This window comes from Aegilops tauschii, chromosome 1 (assembly GCF_002575655.3).
Source record: "Aegilops tauschii subsp. strangulata cultivar AL8/78 chromosome 1, Aet v6.0, whole genome shotgun sequence".
NCBI classification, from domain to species: domain Eukaryota; kingdom Viridiplantae; phylum Streptophyta; class Magnoliopsida; order Poales; family Poaceae; genus Aegilops; species Aegilops tauschii.
The window spans coordinates 415,983,398-416,003,145 of NC_053035.3; the positions used below are offsets into that span (position 1 = coordinate 415,983,398).

General features: G+C 46.0%; 2 protein-coding genes and 1 long non-coding RNA gene across 6 annotated transcripts; 1 reads left to right on the top strand and 2 right to left on the bottom strand.

The window, feature by feature from the left end:
• Positions 1 to 4,233: 4,233 nt before the first annotated feature.
• LOC109767092 (ABSCISIC ACID-INSENSITIVE 5-like protein 2) lies at positions 4,234 to 8,338 on the top strand. Its single transcript, XM_020325852.4, has 4 exons — positions 4,234 to 4,575; positions 4,695 to 5,688; positions 6,214 to 6,285; positions 8,022 to 8,338. Exons 2-4 carry the CDS (start codon positions 4,855 to 4,857, stop codon positions 8,100 to 8,102), a joined length of 987 nt encoding a protein of 328 aa, XP_020181441.1. The 5' UTR covers positions 4,234 to 4,575; positions 4,695 to 4,854; the 3' UTR covers positions 8,103 to 8,338.
• Positions 7,865 to 11,885, bottom strand: LOC141023291 (uncharacterized). 3 transcript variants are annotated; one of them, XR_012184123.1, is made up of 6 exons: positions 11,190 to 11,468; positions 9,551 to 9,648; positions 9,306 to 9,395; positions 9,155 to 9,229; positions 8,896 to 8,953; positions 8,487 to 8,692 (listed from the first exon to the last, which is right to left on the bottom strand). It is a non-coding gene; the product is annotated as an uncharacterized lncRNA (long non-coding RNA). The 3 variants fall into 3 exon arrangements; XR_012184125.1 differs by having other exon boundaries at positions 8,511 to 8,692; positions 8,896 to 9,032; XR_012184121.1 differs by lacking the exon at positions 8,896 to 8,953 and having other exon boundaries at positions 7,865 to 8,692; positions 11,190 to 11,885.
• Positions 11,886 to 12,332: 447 nt separating this feature from the next.
• LOC109767104 (histone H3-like centromeric protein CENH3) lies at positions 12,333 to 15,469 on the bottom strand. 2 transcript variants are annotated; one of them, XM_020325860.4, is made up of 7 exons: positions 15,233 to 15,469; positions 15,071 to 15,096; positions 14,939 to 14,978; positions 14,297 to 14,424; positions 14,125 to 14,199; positions 13,278 to 13,353; positions 12,333 to 12,705 (listed from the first exon to the last, which is right to left on the bottom strand). In XM_020325860.4, the coding sequence occupies exons 1-7, from the start codon at positions 15,324 to 15,326 to the stop codon at positions 12,653 to 12,655; spliced, it is 492 nt and encodes a 163-aa protein (XP_020181449.1). In that variant the 5' UTR covers positions 15,327 to 15,469; the 3' UTR covers positions 12,333 to 12,652. The 2 variants fall into 2 exon arrangements, with proteins under 2 accessions (XP_020181449.1, XP_040244404.1); XM_040388470.3 differs by lacking the exons at positions 14,939 to 14,978; positions 15,071 to 15,096 and having other exon boundaries at positions 15,233 to 15,447.
• Between the last annotated feature and the right edge of the window lie 4,279 nt (positions 15,470 to 19,748).

Sequence of the window (19,748 nt, forward strand, 5' to 3'; positions counted from 1 at the left end):
ATACGTAGTTCCCTTTGTCTGTCGGTATATTACTTGCCCGAGATTCGATCATCGGTATCTCCATATCTAGTTCAATCTTGTTACCGACAAGTCTCTTTACTCGTTCTGTAATACATCATCCTGTAACTAACTCCTTAGTCACTTTGCTTGCAAGCTTCTTGCGATGCTGTATTACCGAGAGGGCCCACAGACACCTCTCCGTCATACGGAGTGACAAATCCCAGTCTCAATCCATGCCAACTCAACAGACACCTTCAGAGATACCTGTAGAGCACCTTTATGATCACCCAGTTACGTTGTGACGTTGGATGGCACACAAGGCATTCCTCTGGAGTCCGGGAGTTACATGATCTCATGGTCGAAGAAACATGTATTTGACATTAAGAAAGCAGTAGCAATAAACTGAACGATCATATGCTATGCTAACGGTCGGGTCTTATCCATCACATCATTCTCCTAATGATGTGATCCCGTTATCAAGTGACAACACATGTCTATGGTTAGGAAACCTTAACCATCTTTTGATCAACGAGCTAGTCTAGTAGAGGCTCACTAGGGACACGGTGTTGTCTATGTATCCACACATATATCCGAGTTTCCGATCAATACAATTCTAGCATGGATAATAGACGTTTATCATGAACAGAGAAATATGATAATAACCAGTTTATTATTGCCTCTAGGGCATATTTCCAACAAATACTTATCTCTACTTTGCTGCATCACCCTTTCCTCTTCAAGGGAAAAACCAACGCAAGCTCAAGAAGTAGCAATGATCGGTTCTCCATACCTAGTTCAATCTCGTTACCGACAAGTCTCTTTACTCGTTCCGCAATACAAGATCTCGTGACTAACTCATTAGCCACATTGCTTGTAAGCTCTTTACGATGTTGTATTACCGAGAGGGCCCAAAGATATCTCTTCGTCACACGGAGTGACAAATCCCAGTCTTGATCCTTGCCAACCCAACAGACACCTTCGAGATACCTATAGAGCATCTTTATGATCACCCAGTTATGAAGTGACGTTTGATAGCACACAAGGTATTCCTCCGGTATCTGGGAGTTGCATGATCTCATGGTCTTAGGAATAGATACTTGACATGAAGAAAGCTATAGCAATAAACTCAAGTGATACGATCAAATGCTAAGCTTACGGTTGGGTCTTGTCCATCACATCATTCTCCTAAAGATGTGATCCCGTTATCAAATGACAACTCATGCCTATGGTTAGGAAACCTTAACCATCTTTGATCAACGAGCCAGTCTAGTAGAGGCTCACTAGGGACATAGTATTTGTTTATGTATTCACACTTGTATTTAAGTTTTCAGTCAATATAATTCTAGCATGAATAATAAACCTTCATCATGAACAAGGAAATATGATAATAACCAATTTATTATTACCTCTAGGGCATATTTCCAACACCTCGCCCATCACCCGTTGCAGCTCCTCCCCCCTTAGATCGCAGCTTCCCCTGCTCCTAGGCCGGTGCCCTCGCCATCACCAGTTACATATTTCCTCGCCTAAGGTCGCAACCCCCGCCATCATCGGTTGCAGCCTTTCCCGCCTCTGGACGCAACTGAAAGGATCGGTATGGTCGACTAGAGGAGGGGGGGGGGGGTGATTAGGCGACTAACAAAATTGTATCATCTTTTACAAATTTTAGGCTTAAAATAAAAGTAGGTTGTCTAGATATGCAACAAGGTGGACAGCCTATATGACAAACAACACAAGTAACAAGTGCAAGTAAGGGTAAAAAAGAGATATAAATTTGCACAAAGTAAAGGAACAAAATAACCGAGTGGAGTCGATGGAGACGAGGATATGTTGCCAACGTTCCCTCCTTTGGGGGAGGTACATCTCCGTTGGAAGGGTGTGGAGGCACGATGCACTCCAAGTGTCCCAAGGACTCACCCTATTCTCCTCACGCCCTCGCATAATGCAAGATGTCATGAATCCACTAGCGGTGCCCTTGAAGGTGGCAACCGGAACCTTTACAAACAAGGTTGGAGCTCTCTCGACAACTTAATTGGAGGATCCCAGCACCACCACGGAGCTTCACCACAATGGAATGTGACTCCGAGATGACTCTTCCGTCTAGGGTGCCCAAACACCCAAGAGTAACAAGATCCACATAAATGAATGAGGGAATCAAATTTCCTTTGGTGGAAATGTAGATCTAGGTCTCCTCCCTCAATCCTTATCAAATCAACAAGTTTGGTTGTCTAGAGAAGGACATCGAGCAAGAAAAAACTTCGGGAATTAATGGAGGAGAGAAAGAAAGAGGCAAGAAGTAGGTGGGAGGTGGTCTTATATAGTGGTTCCCCAAATTCAACTATCATGTGCAGAAACACACAAGGGCGATACAATTGTTGGGGCAATGGTACAACCACCCTAGGCATAAAACACACTACTACAAGACCAGAGCGGTACAACCGCCGGGCATCCCGGTTGTACCGGTAATTAAATTAACTACCAGAACAACCGTTCAACCCCGCCTAGTACCGCATCCAGACCCGAGCGAAATCACTCGACTCGCGGTAGTTGAGGCGGTACAAGTGCTGGTTCAACTGCCCAGAAGTGGCCTCTGGTAGTTGCTAAGTCCCTGACGGTACAACCGTCCTGAACCCCTGTTGTACTGGTATATAAACCATACACCGAAATTACGGGGCAGCAACCGCCGGCTATCGCACGCCATACCCGAGGCAAATCACCTCTCGGGCGGTGGTTGGACCGGTGCAAGGGCCAGTAGCACCGCTTGAAACTCGAACCGTCATGGCAGTGACAACGTGACCACTCCACAACGACGCAATACAACTACTGGCACCTGCGGTACAATCACTTTAGACATGTTTCTCTGCATAGGTTAGATAAGAGACTCTCCTCGAAACGGAATGCAATATGGTAGGTGCAATATGTATTTATGTACGTGTTTCATTCCACCCGTACCTTATGATGCAGACCCACTCTTAATAGTACAAATTTCCTCCAACCAAAGAAATAAAACGCATCAGAAATCCGTCGTCGCTTTTCCATCTGAAGGGGTGTCCAACCGTCTTGTGCCATATAAGGTATACCTGAGTAGCTTAGGCACACGATTAGTCCGTGAATTGCATTGTCATCAACACCAAAACACATGACGTGGAAAATGCCCTATCACCAACCCTCGTCGACATCGGCTGCATGACCACCACATCGAGCAATGCCTGGCGTTTCCTCATAGAATTGACGCCCGACTTGCTTGTAGGCTTGTAGCAGCCACTGTCGCCGCTCGCGTCAGCCCGTGTGGAGTGGAGGCTCGCAACTCGGTGTCTTCTCCCTTGCAAGCACCGGTTGTCGCCCGTAGCAGTGGGGGCACGACCGCTTGCATCAGCCCCGAGCAAAACCAGGTGAGAAGGCGGCGGGGCTCCGGCTTGCAAAATAGCGCGACAGGGTTCCTGAGGGGGCGCCCAACACGGGAGGCAGGAAGAGCGAATGAGAAGAGGTGGATTCATGGAGTTTGTTGTCCGAATGGGATCCTGACCCGTTTGTGGAGAAAGCAGAAGATGAAGAAAGCTTTGTGGAGGCAGGAAGAGAGCTTTGTGGAGGCAGGAAGAGAGCTTTGTTCGAGGAAGGAGGATGAAGAAAGGGGGCAAGAGTGCGTGTCGTGTGCGGTGTATACGAGGAAACCTAATTGCTCCCAAGCCGACACGAACGAGGACTGCACGTGGGCCAGAGGAGTGCGTCAATCGATGCGAGCGCGCAATCGGTTGGCCGATTGTAATCGCTTCCCATGTATTTTGTCCGTATTTTTTGAACACAGTACAGACATAGGCATTCATATATACACACACATACACTCACCCTTATAAAGGCATACACGCACATCTGCGAGAGACTGAGCCATCATATCATATTAAGAGTTTACGAAGTCACCGTAGACGCCTCGTAGTCAATGAAAACGCCTCCTCCCTCTAAACGCACATCGCCGAAAATCCTGAAATAAATATGAGATAAATACAAGCACCAAGACTTGAACCTTGACGAGTTAAGTATACCATTATCCTTCTAACCATCCGTTGTATTTTGTCCACATTTAACACATCAACATCGTACTAGCAGCTCCATTTGCATCGACAAAAGACCCTCACTTTGCATCGTTAATGTTTTCTTTGTTGGAAGCTCAAACTGGAACCCGACACGCTCCGGATCCGGCACTTTTTATCCGATAGGCGGAGGTGCGTAAACACCCAGGCCCATTTCCGTCCCTCGGTGGGCCCATTCCTCCGTCGCCCACGGTTTCGCATCAGGGCCCTCCCGTCAGTTTCTTCCTTCTCCTCCACTTCCACTCCCACTCCCACCGTGGCTGCCTCCGCCGTCGCCTCCTCCTCCCTTCCCCAATGGCAGGCGCCAGCCTCAGGCAGCTCTGACCGCCGCGCGGGGCCTTGATCCGGCGCCAGGCGGGCGGGAATCGCGCGGGTGCCCCGTTCAATTCGGCGCGGACTCCAGCTGGGAGGTCGGAGTAGCGGAGATCCGGTCGCCGGACTTACCTCCAATCCGCTGGTCGCCGTCGTCTCCGGGAGACAATTCGAGGTTAGTTTAACGTTCCTTGCGCGTTCGTCCCGTATGTGCTCGTGCTTTCCTTCCCAAGTTACTCTGTTCATGAACGGGTGTGCGATTCTGTCTGATGCAAACATGCTACTGTCTCATAGGAGGTTCGTTCGCCGGCGCGTGCTGTGCGCGGTCTCGTGGATCTGTGGCTCGGCGACTTGTGACCGGGTCTTTGCCGGAGGAAAGGGGGCTGCTTTGGACACCGTTGTTCCCTAGGTGTTTGTCCCCATAGGGGCGACCAGTCCAAGAGAGCGCTTGTTCATGATTCAGGCAATGGCGTCGCAGTCGCAGGCAGGAGGCGGCGGTGGCGGCGGCTATGCCGGCCCAGGGCAGCATGGGCAGGCGCAGGGCCTGGCGAGGCAAGGTTCCCTGTACAGCCTTACCCTCGATGAGGTGCAGAGCCAGCTGACAGAGCCTTTGCTTAGTATGAACCTCGACGAGCTGCTCAAGAGCGTGTTTCCAGACGGCGTGGATCCTGTCGGTGGCGTCGCCGGCCAGTCTGAGCCGGCCCTGGGCCTGCATCGCCAGGGGAGCATCACAATGCCTCCGGAGCTGAGCAAGAAGACGGTGGACGAGGTGTGGAAGGGCATCCAAGATTCGCCGAAGAGAAGTGGTGAGGAGGGTAGTCAGCGGAGGCGGGAGAGGCAGCCGACCTTTGGGGAGATGACACTTGAGGATTTCCTGGTGAAAGCTGGAGTTGTCGCTGAAGGGCATTTGAAGGATCTGATTGACTTGCCAGCTAACATGGGTGCGGTTGGGAGAAGTGTAATTGAGGCTGCTGCGCCCCCCAGTTTGAACCCCGGAGCGCATTGGTTACAGCAGTACCTGGAGCCCCAGCATCCGAGCATGGCAGGTCCTTTCATGGCAAGTCATTTGGGTCCTCAGCCATTGTCTGTTGCTACAGGTGCTATCATGGAACCAATTTACCCGGATGGCCAGATTACGTCACCAATGCTCGATGCACTTTCTGATCCTCAGACACCTAGGCGCAAGCGTGGTGCCTCAGATGGTGTAACTGATAAAGTCGTAGAAAGAAGGCAGAAGAGAATGATAAAAAACAGGGAATCAGCCGCACGCTCCAGAGCGAGGAAGCAGGTCTACAGCTATTGTCCTGTCTATTCCTGTTTTCCTACGCATTGGTTATGTCCTGTTATAATGTTCTGATTGCAGCATCAAAGCTTTGTGAAAAGTTATTGTTGAATCTTGAATGTATTGATTTAGGCATTTCTGTTACACTTTTTAGCCTCAAATTGCAAGAATATCATTAGGTACTCCCTTCCGTTTCTTTTACTTCGCATATAAGATTTGTTTGAAGTCAAACTTCATAAAGTTTGAGCAAATTTATATTAAAAATATCAACATCTACAACACTAAAGTTATACAATATGAAAATTAATTTCATGATGCCTCTAATGATATTGATTTCGTATTGCGAATGTTGATATTTTTTTCCTATAAAGTTGGTCAAACTTTATAAAGTTTGACTTCAGACAAAACTTATATGCAGAGTAAAAAGAAACGACTATGCCACTGGAGTAGCCTATTGACTTATTCTCATTCCATGTCATTCTACTCTATTAATAAAAATATAGCAATAACCTAGTGCATTCTACTTGGCAGGCTTACACTAATGAGCTTGAAAACAAGGTGTCTCGTCTAGAAGAGGAGAACGAGAGGTTGAAGAAGCAGAAGGTACTTTGTCTTCTGTTACTGTAACACTGTTACTTTTCGCCCCTTCTCTTCTTTTTGGTGGAGGGGATATTTAACTACAGCATTCCACTATGCATTGTAGTGAACCCAGGTTATTGTAACTATGTTTTTATTCAGGTAGTAAGCTATTTTGTTTCACACTAGTCGATCGTTCAACTTCTTTTTACTTAGGCTCAATAATATCATGTGTAACAAGTGCACTATACTGATGTGATCATGTTAGTTAATTCCATAGTACAACCACCCACACAACTCATTTAGTATGATTTGCAGACCTGTATCTATATTGTCACTGCTGAACCCCATATGATCATTGCTACTTTTTTTTGTCAAGTATTGTTGAGAAAACTATGTTAGTTACCATGCTGACAGACACATGCAGAGATCTCATTGTTTGTTTTTGATGTTCAAATATCTATTGGAGGCTATGTAATGAAAGTGGAGTCTCAAAGTTATTTTTCTTGCTTACACTAACTAAGTTTTGGCATTGACTTTGTGCTACACTTTTTTTACAAGGCCAAACATACCATAATGTATATAAACCAACTGAATGGGGCTAATTTTTGTTAACTTGAACTTAGTAATTTTTGGAAATATAAGCAGCTGTTCATTCGAATTTAGAGGAAACTCTTATGAAGTTCTTGAGCATCTTATTTAATTGAATATACCCTACTGAATGTATTGACCGATGTACTTAGGCTATGCTTCTCAATATTTTGCATGGTGAAGTTGATATGTGCATGGCTACAACAATTTTAATGATATGGAAGCAGAAAAACTGCTATTTAATGACTTGTAGTGGGGTTTGTCTATATAAGATATATAGTTGCAAGCCCATATGTTGTACTCTATTGTTTCGGTTGCTTCTTAGTAGTTCTTATTAGTTAACAATGCGAGTGATTTCAGCACTACATGCTATTCCTAATAATCAGTTTGTACGAAGAACTGCAGCATTAATTCATAGAACTTCATTGCCCTTCTCTACAGTGTAGCAATTCAGTAAGATGCTTGGCGCCCTTACGGCATTTGCTTTGGTTGATCAAAACTAAGTTGCTGCTGAGAATTGAATATATAGATAGGTTATCTTGATGGACTTTTGTTTGAATCAATGAATCATGTCTCTATACTTGGCGAGTTAGCAGTGTAATAGAATTGCTTCCCCGTAGTCCTTTATACAATTGACAAACCTGGAGTTACCCAACAGATTGCAGTCCTTCATGAAAGTAAAATAAACACATATCATGAACATTGACAGGAACCACACTTAACAAACAGATCACCATTGGAAATGAATACATTAGACTTTGTACTCACTAAATCGTAATCACGCGTGAAGCAACAGAGCACCGGGCAAAAGAAAACCACAGAGAGCATCTATGCTTGTGTTTTCTGTATTTTGGGTGCAATTCCATTTGGTCCTTGCAATGGGTGCCTGCCATTTATCTGTTAAGACCACATCACCTGAAGATGATGCTGGTGATATTAATCATATCTAGCAATATTTGCAGTCCTATTCTTTTTTAGCCTAACACAATGATACTGAGATTTCATTGGTCATTACTTTATGGCTGTAAATAATTTTTTGTCAGCATGATGTAATTGACTCTTGTTCTTCAATGCAACAAACATTATCCTCACACTTCTTTTGGATGCTAAGTAGCTTATATTATGTTATATTCATGTCATGTCTGACGCCTTCCATTTCATGATAATTTCAGGAGTTGGACATGATGATAACCTCCGCGCCTCCCCCAGAACCCAAGTATCAACTCCGGAGAACAAGTTCTGCTCCTGTTTGACCTCGATAGTAAATTTTGTAGATTACACCGCTCATATGTTTTCCGTGGTTGTGGTAGAAACAGTTGGTAGCCTGAGGTGTTGTAGCTTGTCCCAGCCCGGTGGTTCAGAGTTTGTAGATGAGTAGCAGCCCTAGGCCCTTAGCATGTCCCAGATGATCTGTCTGTTCCGAGGCTTTGTCAGTGTGTGTAAATCTGCCAGGTACATGTTTTAATTTTATCAGAGCTCCTTCTTTGTACTCCCTCCGTTCCGAAATATAGGTCGTTGGGGACCTTGTTCCGACCAGGTGAAAAGCTGTGAAATGACGTTAATACCCTGGTTCTAGTCTTCTACCTCCACCCCCATCTCTGCCCCGCCCTCCACCTCCGCCCCCGCCCCGCCCCCGCCTCCGGCCAGGCGCTCCAGTCCACCTCCATCTGCGTCCTCGCACGCCCAGGCGCTCCTCCTCCACGCCCAGGGGCTCCTCCTGGCCCGCGCGCGCCCAGGTGGAGGCGACCTGGTGCTGGGCTCTTCCTCGCCCGCGCCCAGGTTGAGGCTCGGCTGCTGCCCAGGTTCATCTCCTCTCTCTGCTGAAACTAACTCCAGGAGATCACTGCAAGCACAAACAATTTGATGATCATAGACTGAAACACTGCAAGCACAAACAATATGGTCATCTCCTCTCTCTGTTGTTTAGGATAAAGAAATTTTTTGAATCATAATCTGATTTTAAGATAAAGAAAATTCTGATTCGATCTACTGATGGAGCAATACTGTTTTGAGAGCTGTTTAAAATAAAGAAAATTCTGAAAGAACCTGCTGTCATCTTGAAGCACAAATCGATTCTGTAAATTTTGAAAGAACCTCTGCCATCCTGTTGACACGCCGATTTACTTTAAATAAAATTCTGAAAGAACCTCTGCCTGGAGTACTTAGACTGAAAATGTTGTCATCTGGAGTACACATGTTCTTTTTCTCATTAAAGGATCATCAGAGACAGCTACTGAAAACAGACTTTTTTTTTACCTAAACTGAAAAATCATAGACTGAAAAATGGCTCCTGCTTTTTTTTTACCTTCTCAAGTGTGCAACGAATTCCTGCCTTGTCATGCTTTACATCTCCTCCGCCTCTCGATAATTTTCCACTAATCTGGAGTACTTTACATTAAGAAAATGCACATCGACAGTTTTAGTTTCCATGAACCAAGTCATGTTGTCATGCATACCGGGAAATTGGTGTGCGTCGATGGCCCCCCAATATTTCAGAGCAGACAGATCATAAGCCCTGGCAACCTTGTCTTCATTGTCATAACCACCTAGCCCACATTAAGAAAATGTCAGGAAATTGGAGTAGGACACAGCTTGATACAAGTGCTGCAGCAAAGTACTCCTATATATGAAGCCAATTTTAGCTAGATAAACTGCAAGATACACCCATAAGGTCAAAATATGCTTCGTGTATCTGCCTGACCTTATGAACCATCTCCTTTTCAGTAATACACCAATGATATTTTTGGGAGTATATCCAAAAAATATGCTTCACCCATGTTCAAGGAAGACAGGCTGCAGCTGCATAATCACAACAAGCGGATTATTACTGACCTAACTGCAAAATGCTGATCGATCAAAGTTAGCTGACCAATGTGGCAGCCCATAATATTAGCCATGTTCTCTGAAGAACATACATGGCACTTGAACAAAGTGATGGGCATGATGAACTATCTCTGCATCTCATCGTGTCTGCTGCTCCTCTTCCTCTACTACAAGAGAAGAAGAGAGAGCAAGTGCTATACTACTCCAGTTAATTCAAATCTAAGGAATTGGTACTGGAATTGCTACTGGAAATCACTTGCTTACTACTCCTAATTAACTGAAAAAGTTTCAGTTAATACTCTAAAACAAAGTACTCCTGCTGCAGTGCTATACTACTGTTGTCCTCCCTAATTAACAGAAAAGGTTTCAGTTCATTTTAATTAACTAGAAAAGCTTCAGTTAATTTAAATTAACTGAAAAGTTATTTTTACTCCATTTGTATGATCATTTTTGTTTGAAAAGGTTTCATTATTGCAGCTACTGGATTTAGGGCTACTGCTGCACTTGCTACTCCTAATGCAAGCACTCCATTTACAGTACTCCTAATGCTTGGAGTAGTTCAAGCAGTACTGCAGTAAAACTACTCCTAATGCTACAACAGTTAACAGCAAGCAAGTTTATGTAATTAATGCACACTCGAGTACAGTACTTCACTGAATTTCTGCAAATAATTCATGATTGGAGTACTCCAAGATGTCCAGTTAATTACTCCAAGCAAAGTAAGAGTACATGTTCAGAACACTTGCAATATCTTCAGTAAGAGTACATGTTCAGAACAAACACTTGCAATATCTTCAGTAAGAGTACATGTTCAGAACAAACACTTGCAATATCTACTGAAAGAAATTGTTTACTCCTGCAGATTTTCTTGCATGTTCAGAATCTGGAAACATTCAGAAGCATGTTCAGAACACTTGCATGTACAGAATACTTACTGAAAAATACTGTTAAATGTTGACAAGTTAAATCTTGTTAAATACTCCAAGCAATCTTGTTGGAGTAACTTTGACTATGTACTGTTGGAGTAGCTTTGACTATGTACTGTACAGAGCAAGATGGAGTACTTAACAGAGCAAGATGGAGTAATCCAAGAAAATTAACAGAGCAAGCAAATGTACTCCAAATGGTAGTTCACCAGAGATTTTCAAGTTAAAAATACTCCCAGGGGTAAACAACAATGACATGGACAGAGTAAAGGATGGATGTTGTAAATCAATCCAGTAATTAACAGAGCAAGAAAATTAACAGTATTTTTCACCCTCCAGACACTGCCTAGAGCACTTACAAGATGACAAAGTTAGTTTTGCATAACACATATGGATTCTTATCTTCTTCAGTAAGGGGGGGCACATTTACAGCTAATTAAGCACGATGAAATGGACCAACCAATTAAATTCATTCTTCTTCTTCTTCTTCTTCTTCTTCCCATGAGAAAGAAATTACAGTAATTAAGCAGGAGCAAGTTCATCATCCAAAACAGTGGAAGGAAGGGGATGGGTAAGAAACAAAGGAGTCACCTTCAGATACTCTTGTGCGGCTGCTGCTCCTCTTCAGCAACCTTGGGCCCTTCCCATTGTCCTCCTCTGCTTCCCCTCCATTGACATGGCCATGTCCATTCCCATTCTCGCGGGCATGGACCAGCAGTCTCTTCTTGATCTCCACCTCCTCCCGCAGCTCCCCTCCATGATCCCCACCTCCTCCTTGAACTGGTCCCACACCGCCGGCTGCGGACTCGCCACTGCCACCGCCAACTCCGTACGGGGGGTAGGCGGACTGTGGCGTCGGGGTTGTCGGAGGGAAGCAGGGCGACGGGCTCGACGCTCGAGCCGCCGGCCGCTGCAGTAGCACCGGCGCACGCAGAACCAGCGGCTCCGCCGCCCAGAAGCTCGTCGCCGGCGCCTAAAATATCGTGTTCGGGGGCGCCGCTACACTCCGGTAAAAGAAGCGAAGGATCCAGCCCTGCCGCTTGCAGATCCGCCGCCCATGGCCAGAAAAATCTGACCTTGGCCTCACCTACTGAGGTGGTAGCGCGGCAGTGGAATAGAGGAGGGATATAGGGCGTGCGGGAGCAGGGCGGCGGCGGCAGCGACGTGGTGGGGCGCAGTGAGGAAGACGCCGACGGCGGTGGATACGAGAGGAAGAAGGCGAGCGAGGAAGAGGGTGAGCTGTCTGCGACCCGTCAGAGGTGATCTGTTCGTGTCGCGAGCGAGGGCAAATTTGGAAACTCCGGAAATTTCGTAGCCTAAATTTTTTTGACTAGGATTTCGTTTAACGACTTATATTTCGGAACAGAGGGAGTACATGATAAGTTATGTCTGCCTCTATCTCACCATATTGGTCATGTATGTGGGGCCATGCCCAAAGAAAGTGTCTTTTCGTTGCTGTTTTTGCCAGACTGACGAACACCTCTGTTTTAGCTGAGATATCTGGGTGAGAATTTGACAGCCAATTCCTATACTTGAAATCAGCACGAAGTTTGATCGTCATTGTTGTTCCATCGAAGAAATGGTGCAGTGTGTGACGGCAGTTGTACTGCACCATTAGATTGTTGATCCATCAAAGAAATGGTGCGGTGTGTGACAGCAGTTGTACTGCATCATTAGAACTGCGAAGAACTACAAAGGCGCTGATCACAGCAAACAAAACATGCATGAAAACACTTGTGCGCAATTCTGGTTTGCTCCTTCAATAATGCGGAAAATCTACAACCGATTCCAAGTCATTTAAAATCCCATATCCACAATCAATTCAAATGGAACAATGCCTGAATGAAGAAGTCGAATGATCCCAAACGAATCAGATCAACTTCGAAGACAAAAGCTAACTAAATGAAGATACACCTACAATACTTTCTAACGACACAGTCAAACATATTGGACCACTATCAACACTGCCTTTGCACCCCCAATACAGAGAACATCTCCCATTACTATCACCGAGTCTTCCCACCCTATGATGCAGAAAACGTCTTCCAGAAGTATCACCAAAGCCTCCTCCCACCGATACGCCTCGCGAGCTGTATGTCCTTTTGCACTGTAGCAGCAAAAAAAAGTCAGGTTAACAGGAACATGCTAGTCCATACATCTTCATACATAGTTCCATTTGTTCAGGAGCATCCGTTTTATTTGTTAGAATAGCAACAGCCATGATGATGATCATGATTCTAGTGGGCATCTATTTCTCACAGTAAAACAGTTTCCAAGTTTTATGAGTAAACAAAAAATGCAACTTACAAATAAAATTCTGATTTGATACAATGTTTATCCTTCAGATAAGAAATAAAGTAATCAACCCTGAACTTCCTGCTGTAGTAACCAGGTTTGATATCCAATATGCAGTGCATATACTGTTTGTTTGACATCTTCATTTTTTAATGAATTGTTTGACATGTTTGTTCGTCAGATACGAGGAGCTGCAGAGATATAACAATTGTGGATCCTATCATTAATCATTAGAATTCTTGAACCTTGAAACAACATCAAAACTAGATACCACATCAAATGAAAGCAAAGGTGATCTTGTAATTGAAACTCTTTCATAACTGGCATGTTTCCTTCTGCATAATATTGTAAAAGAAAGGAAGTTTTCATTCAGTGAGAACTTACTGACGGTAACACGCTTTGCATGGATGGCACAGTGATTTGCCCTTTCAAATACGTCGACGAGGTGATACTCTGCAGCCTGCAGAGGGAAAAGAAAAGGGAATTATGTGTCAATTCAAAGCAAATACACAGGCCAGTAACTGAAAGTACAATTAGGCCACACTGAGCATAATCAACTTTATGTTATTTTTGCTCATTGTGCAGAAGGAGGCATTTCTGGCAAGAGGCGACTAAAGTAAGTCTATTGTGCAAACAACAATCTTGAATAAATGCACAATAACTTGAATGGTTCGGACACATAAGCATGTACTGGATATAGAGATAATCATTTGGGGGTTCGGACACATAAGCATGTACTGGATATAGAGATAATCATTTGGCCTTCGGACACATAACCATAACATGCAATTTTCTGGATCGCAAGATCCTCTTCCTGAATCAAAATTGAACGTAGCTCTGGTCACTGCCACCTGCTCACCTCTCAGTTACACCCTAAATTCCATAAGCAAAATGGAATCTAACCAATAGTTCAGTTTTGAGTGTGTGGGCAGGATCATGTTGCAAGACTGTATATCTTGACCAAACAACCAGATGTGCACAGAAAAGACAATTGATACCATTTTGCTCGTAATCACATTTCAGTTTTGAATTACCAGCCACCAAAACAATACCATGCAGCTAAATAAATATATCAAACTGAATTAATACCAGAGCATTCAGAAACTATGAATTAAGGCGATACATGCATCTACCCCACAGTTCATGGTTTTCAGATCTTGAATTCATCTGCATTGTAGTACTCTAATCAAACCATCAGATCTAATAGTACATGCCAGGTTTGAGCACTGACCTCTTGAATCGCGACGAGCGCTTGGGGAGTCCAGCGGCTGATTTCAGGACAGAAGAAGTCGGTGACCTCCTTGATCTGCAAATTTGTCAGGAACAAAAGATTCCAGTTTACACCCCGCACTCCAGATTGTTGGTAGAGAGAGCGAGAGGATATGACAGACAGAGGTACCCACCAGACGGACAAATGGTGCAAACGGGATGAGAAAGTCGACCGACTTCTGGTACCTCCTGATCTCCCGCAGTGCCACCGTGCCTGGCCTGAACCGGTGTGGCTTCCTCTGCTTGGGTTGCCCAGTTGCCCCTGCTCCCACAAGAATAGATACGAGTCAGTCACAGACGAAAAATAACAACTACACCTCGAAGAGCGCAACCCACAAACTGAGAACTTTGTGTCACATACATCATCTTGCTACTGTAAAGATAAACTAAAATCTGGACCAGGGAAGCGAAGAAAACTGCCGATCCACTCCACTCTAAGGGCAAAGGACAATACCGGGAAATGCATAAAAGTTGCTCCAAAGAAATGTCCGGAACAAGGAAGGGGAAAGAAAAAACAAGTCCCCATCCATCATCTTGCTACTGTACTACTACAAGATAAACTAAAATCTGGAGCAAGGAAGCGAAGAAACTGCCGATCCAGCCCTCCCTAAGGCCAAAGAAGAACTGCAACCGCTCCTGGAAGCATTCCCGAGAAATGTGCGCAACAACGAAGGGAGGAGGAAAAAAATCAAGCCCCCGCCCCACCCACCCCCAAACAAGACGGAAATGGCCCTAAACACGCGGCGGAAAACCGAAAAGCGCAAAGAAGGCCGCACCTTCAGCGCCCCCTGGGGCCGCCGCCCGCCCGGCTCGCCTCTGCATTCCGTCGAACAGGTGACGAGCAAGTCAGACCAAAAAACAGAAAACAAGACGAAACAAAAGGAAGCGACCCGGGAAGACCCGCGCACCGGTGTCGCCGACGTGCCCGCGCCATCTGCAAAGGAGAGGAAGAACCTGTTAGCATCACGGACGGGCACCTCTGTACCGCAACAAACAAGGCGGCGGCGTTCGGTCGAGAGGCGGGAGACGGGGGGGGAAGGAAGGGAGGAGCGACGGGCGGGCGGGCTGACCTGTCTCCTGCCGCCGCTGCGCGGGACGGGGCCCGAGCTGCTTCTTGGGCGGCGCCTTGGTCTTCCTGACGGCCGGGTGCTTGGTACGGGCCATCGCGTCGGGGCGCGCTGTCGACGGCGGCGGGTCGGCGCGGAGGAGTTTCCTTTTTTTCGCGGATGGGGACCCTGCCGATTGTTTGTTTTACTGCGGCGCGTGGTGCGGGAGGCGCGGTTACTACTACTACTACTGAGTACTTACTACTCCAGCGAGTCGAACGTTGGGCGCGTGGGCCCCGGGTGCCAGTGGCGAGCGGGGTGGGGGCGGAGCGGTTCCCGGAGACACGCGATGCAACTTGCCACATTTCCTCCCGATTCGTCTAGTGTTACCGTTGGAACAGTGCCTCGCGTTCGGCACAAGTTTCAGACATCAGACATGTCGAAAACGAAGGAACTTTTTTCAAAATAAAATAAGATTATAGTGGTAATACTTTATACTAATATACTACTTCCTCCGTCCAAAATAAGTATCTCAACTTTATATTAACTTTAGTGTAAAATTATACTAGCATTAAGACACACACTTATTTTAAGACGGAGAGAATACGTACTATATAAGCTAATAAAAAAATTACTTTTCACCAACCTTGCCTATATTCCCTACATTTTGTTTATCCGTTTTCCCAATTCTAGTTTTCTCCATCGGTTTACCCCGACAACCACCACATTGCCCTACCTATTAGTATTTACTTACCAAATAAAATTTATTTTCTTTGGTAAGTCAATAAATGTTTACCAAATAAGATATGTATTTTACGTACTCACATTAATATGGGCTGGTAATCACATGCAAATCTACTAGAATACTTATACACACGAATGTATAGATACTCGTATAAAGGATGATGGAGTAGTCATCCTCGCTCGCGCGCCTTGCGCAGATGCCTGCCTAGCATCCTCCCCGCGCTCGATCCGGCCCGGGCATTCCTCATTGAGTCGGTGTCCGCGAGGTCCACGACGCGGGGCCGCTCGTATGCCGCCAGTTGCCCTCGACCTGCGTGTGTCGTTTCATTCGCCTGTGTGGCGGCGTCTGCCCAGTTGTGCCTGCGCATGTCGGGTTGCCCGTGTGTCTTTCTTGGACCCTACCCGGATGGTTCTTCGGGCTGGCGCGTTGGGAGACGTTGCGGAGACGGTGTCTTGCTGGTCGGATAAGAGCAAGTACAATAAAGCTGAGTCAGCGGGCTATAAGGATTAAACTAATATATTTCTGCTTAATTGGAGGAAAGAGAAGAGGAGAGAGAAGGTAAACGGGCTCTTCATGAAGAGCCAGCTCTAGCACATGCTCCTAAGCACTTTGTGATAATGAAAGGTGGACCACATAATAAAAAAGTAGTACACTCTTTTGATCTACTATTGTATATGTTGCCTATAAGATGAGCTGTAGATGATATGGCACTGGCTTATAGCCAGCAGCTGGCTATATTATTAATCATGCTCTAAGGTGGGTTCATTCCTTTTGGTTCGTGCCCGGCTATTTTCATTTGGTTCCTGCCTACCCGTCCGGCTAGTTCTATTGGGTCAGTGCCTGCGTGGAGCTGTATTTGTTCTGTCTTGTTGGTTTTGTCCGTCTCGTGTCCGCATGAAGCTGTGTTTGTTCCGTACTTCTCTGGGGTAGACGGTTTGTATGCTTTGGGGGTGTTTCGCTGGGTAAGAGCATCTCTAGCAGATCCCGCATTCTGCTGGCCCGCAAAATGCGTTTGCAGTCTACGGAAAAACGGTTTTGCGGGCCGGCGTGGACGGCCGCAGAGGTAGACTCCCCAAACGGAACCGTATAAAAGGATATTTGCGAAATATACTTTTTTACGGGTCGGCTTTGCAGGGTCTGCTCTTGCGCCGCTGCATCCCGCATCTCGCCGGCCCGCAAATATCAATACCACATCACAAAAATAAATAGTTATTCAATACCAACACAACACAACAATCATCCATATTACAAATAATTATTCAAATCACCGAAGCAAACTAAATAATGCAATACAAAACTTGTCCCGAACACAAATACAAATGAATAGAAAAATGAGTTTGTTACTGTCCAACCCTTTGCCAATGGTGCTCAATGAGATCCTCCTGAAGTTGAAAGCGGGCGTTTGCATTTTCAATCTCTTTGTAGGTCTGAAGAAAAGCTCTAATGCGATTAGGGTCTCTAGCTGGTTTGACACGGCTACCCACATTCTCGTAGAAGAACTCCAAGTTCATTTCTCTCTTATCTTCGAGAATCATATTGTGAAGGATAACACAACATGTCATGATATTTTTCAAAATCCTCTTGTCCCAAAAACGACCAGGACCATGAACAATGGCAAACCTAGATTGCAAAACCCCCAATGCTCTTTCAATGTCTTTTCGGGCTGCCTCTTGTACCCTTGCGAATTCACACTGTTTTCTAGTTTTGGGATCATTGATGCTCTTGACAAAGGTGCACCAAGGAGGGTATATACCATCTGCAAGATAATACCCCTTCATGTATTCATGCCCATCAACAAGATTTTTTGATATGCACTAAATCCCTTTAAGCCCGCAGCATTTCTTCTTTAAGTAAAATACCGACAATTTGCCTCGCAAGCTTGAACAATTTTCACAAAGAGGGATCGGCGCATTCGGTACCTTCTCCGGAAGAGGTGCGGTGGATATGTTGGATTCTCCGCGAAGTAGTCTTGCATCAACATCTCGCTCCCGAGATGGCGATTCCGAGGAATGCAAAGACGCCCGACGGTCGATCCTCGCCGCCTCTTCCGGTTCTCGTCTTCGTGCTCCTTCACGGCAAGTGTCATCACTAATGTCTGCTGTCGAAAGGTCGCAAGCATTGTCTCAACATCCGAGTCGTCCGAATCGGAGAGCAAGAACTTCTCGCACGGGCTCAATTCCATATACATGGACAAGAATCGCACGCCGCATCAATCAACTAAGCATAACAGTCGGCACAAAGCACAAAACAAACACTAACCGGCGGCTCATGTGGCGGGTGATCCCGAGCGGCGAAGAGGGGCGGGCTTGAGGGCGGGCGATCCCCGGCGGTGACAGCGACGAGGGGCGGCTCTTCTCGCCGGATCGGGGGGTGGTACAGCGAATCGGTGCTGGAGGGTGGGGGACGCCCCCGCGGCGCGATTCCGTCCGCAGATTTGGCCGAAGAGGGACGGGCGGAACCAAGGGCGGGCGGCGGCAAAAGGAGATGGGGAAAGGGCGCGGGCTGAAATGTCCCTCCCACCAACTGCTTCACTGCGATACGGGGCGCCGTAGGGGCGAGGCGGAAACCCGCGTATTCGCGGGTTGGGGCTGAGATTTTGCCGCGCCCCTAAAAATTTTTGCAGACCGGCCGCGGTTGATGGGTCTGTTCGGGCAGGATTTTTCACGCTGACCCGCATTTTGGCAGTTATTTTACGGATCGGGGTTTTTTGCAGGGTCTGCTAGAGTTGCTCTAACGTACCCGCTGGCTGTCGTGTTTGAACTGTGTGGCTCCCTCCTTGTGTACCTGACGTTGTGTGACGGTGCTCCCCAGTTGGTGCATGTGGCTTGGGTTAGCGGTGAGAGCGGGCGAGTCAATTGGCTGGTAAACCTACGACGCTTGCTCCACTAGGTAAATTATACTCTCGCCTTGGCACGTGATCTTTTGATACGGAAGCACTACCGCGTATATTGTGCAACCTTACCTATACTCCCTACATTTTTTTATCTGTTTTGATTTTATTTTCTCCCAATTCTAGTTTTCTCGAGCGGTTTCCCCTAACAACCATCTCATTGCCCTGCCTATTATTTACTTACCAAATAAAATTTAGTTTTCTTTGATAAGTCAATAAATGTTTACTAAATAAGACATTTTACGTAACCACATTAATATGGGCTGATGAAGGAAGGTTGATGATGACGACGGCGACGGATTCCCCTCTCCGGAGCCCCAAACGGACTCCAGATCAGCCCTCCCGAGAGAGTTTAGGGCTTGGTGGCGGCTCCGTATCGTAAAACGCGATGAATCTTTCTCTCTGATTTTTTTCTCCCCGAACACGAATATATGGAGTTGGAGTTGAGGTCGGTGGAGCTCAAGGGGGCCCATGAGGCAGGGGGGCGCGCCCCCACCCTCGTGGACAGGTGGTGGCCCCCCTGGCCTTGATTCTTTCGCCAATATTTTTAATATTTTCCAAAAATAAGTTCCGTGGAGTTTCAGGTCATTCAGAGAACTTTTGTTTCTGCACATAAATAACACCATGGCAATTCTGCTCAAAACGGCGTCAGTCCGGGTTAGTTCCATTCAAATCATGCAAGTTAGAGTCCAAAACAAGGGCAAAAGTGTTTGGAAAAGTAGATACGACGGAGACGTATCAACTCCCCCAAGCTTAAACCTTTGCTTGTTCTCAAGCAATTCAGTTGATAAACTGAAAGTGATAAAGAAAAACTTTTACAAACTCTGTTTGCTCTTGTTGTTGTAAATATGTAAAGCCAGCATTCAAGTTTTCAGCAAAGATTATAACTAACCATACTCACAATA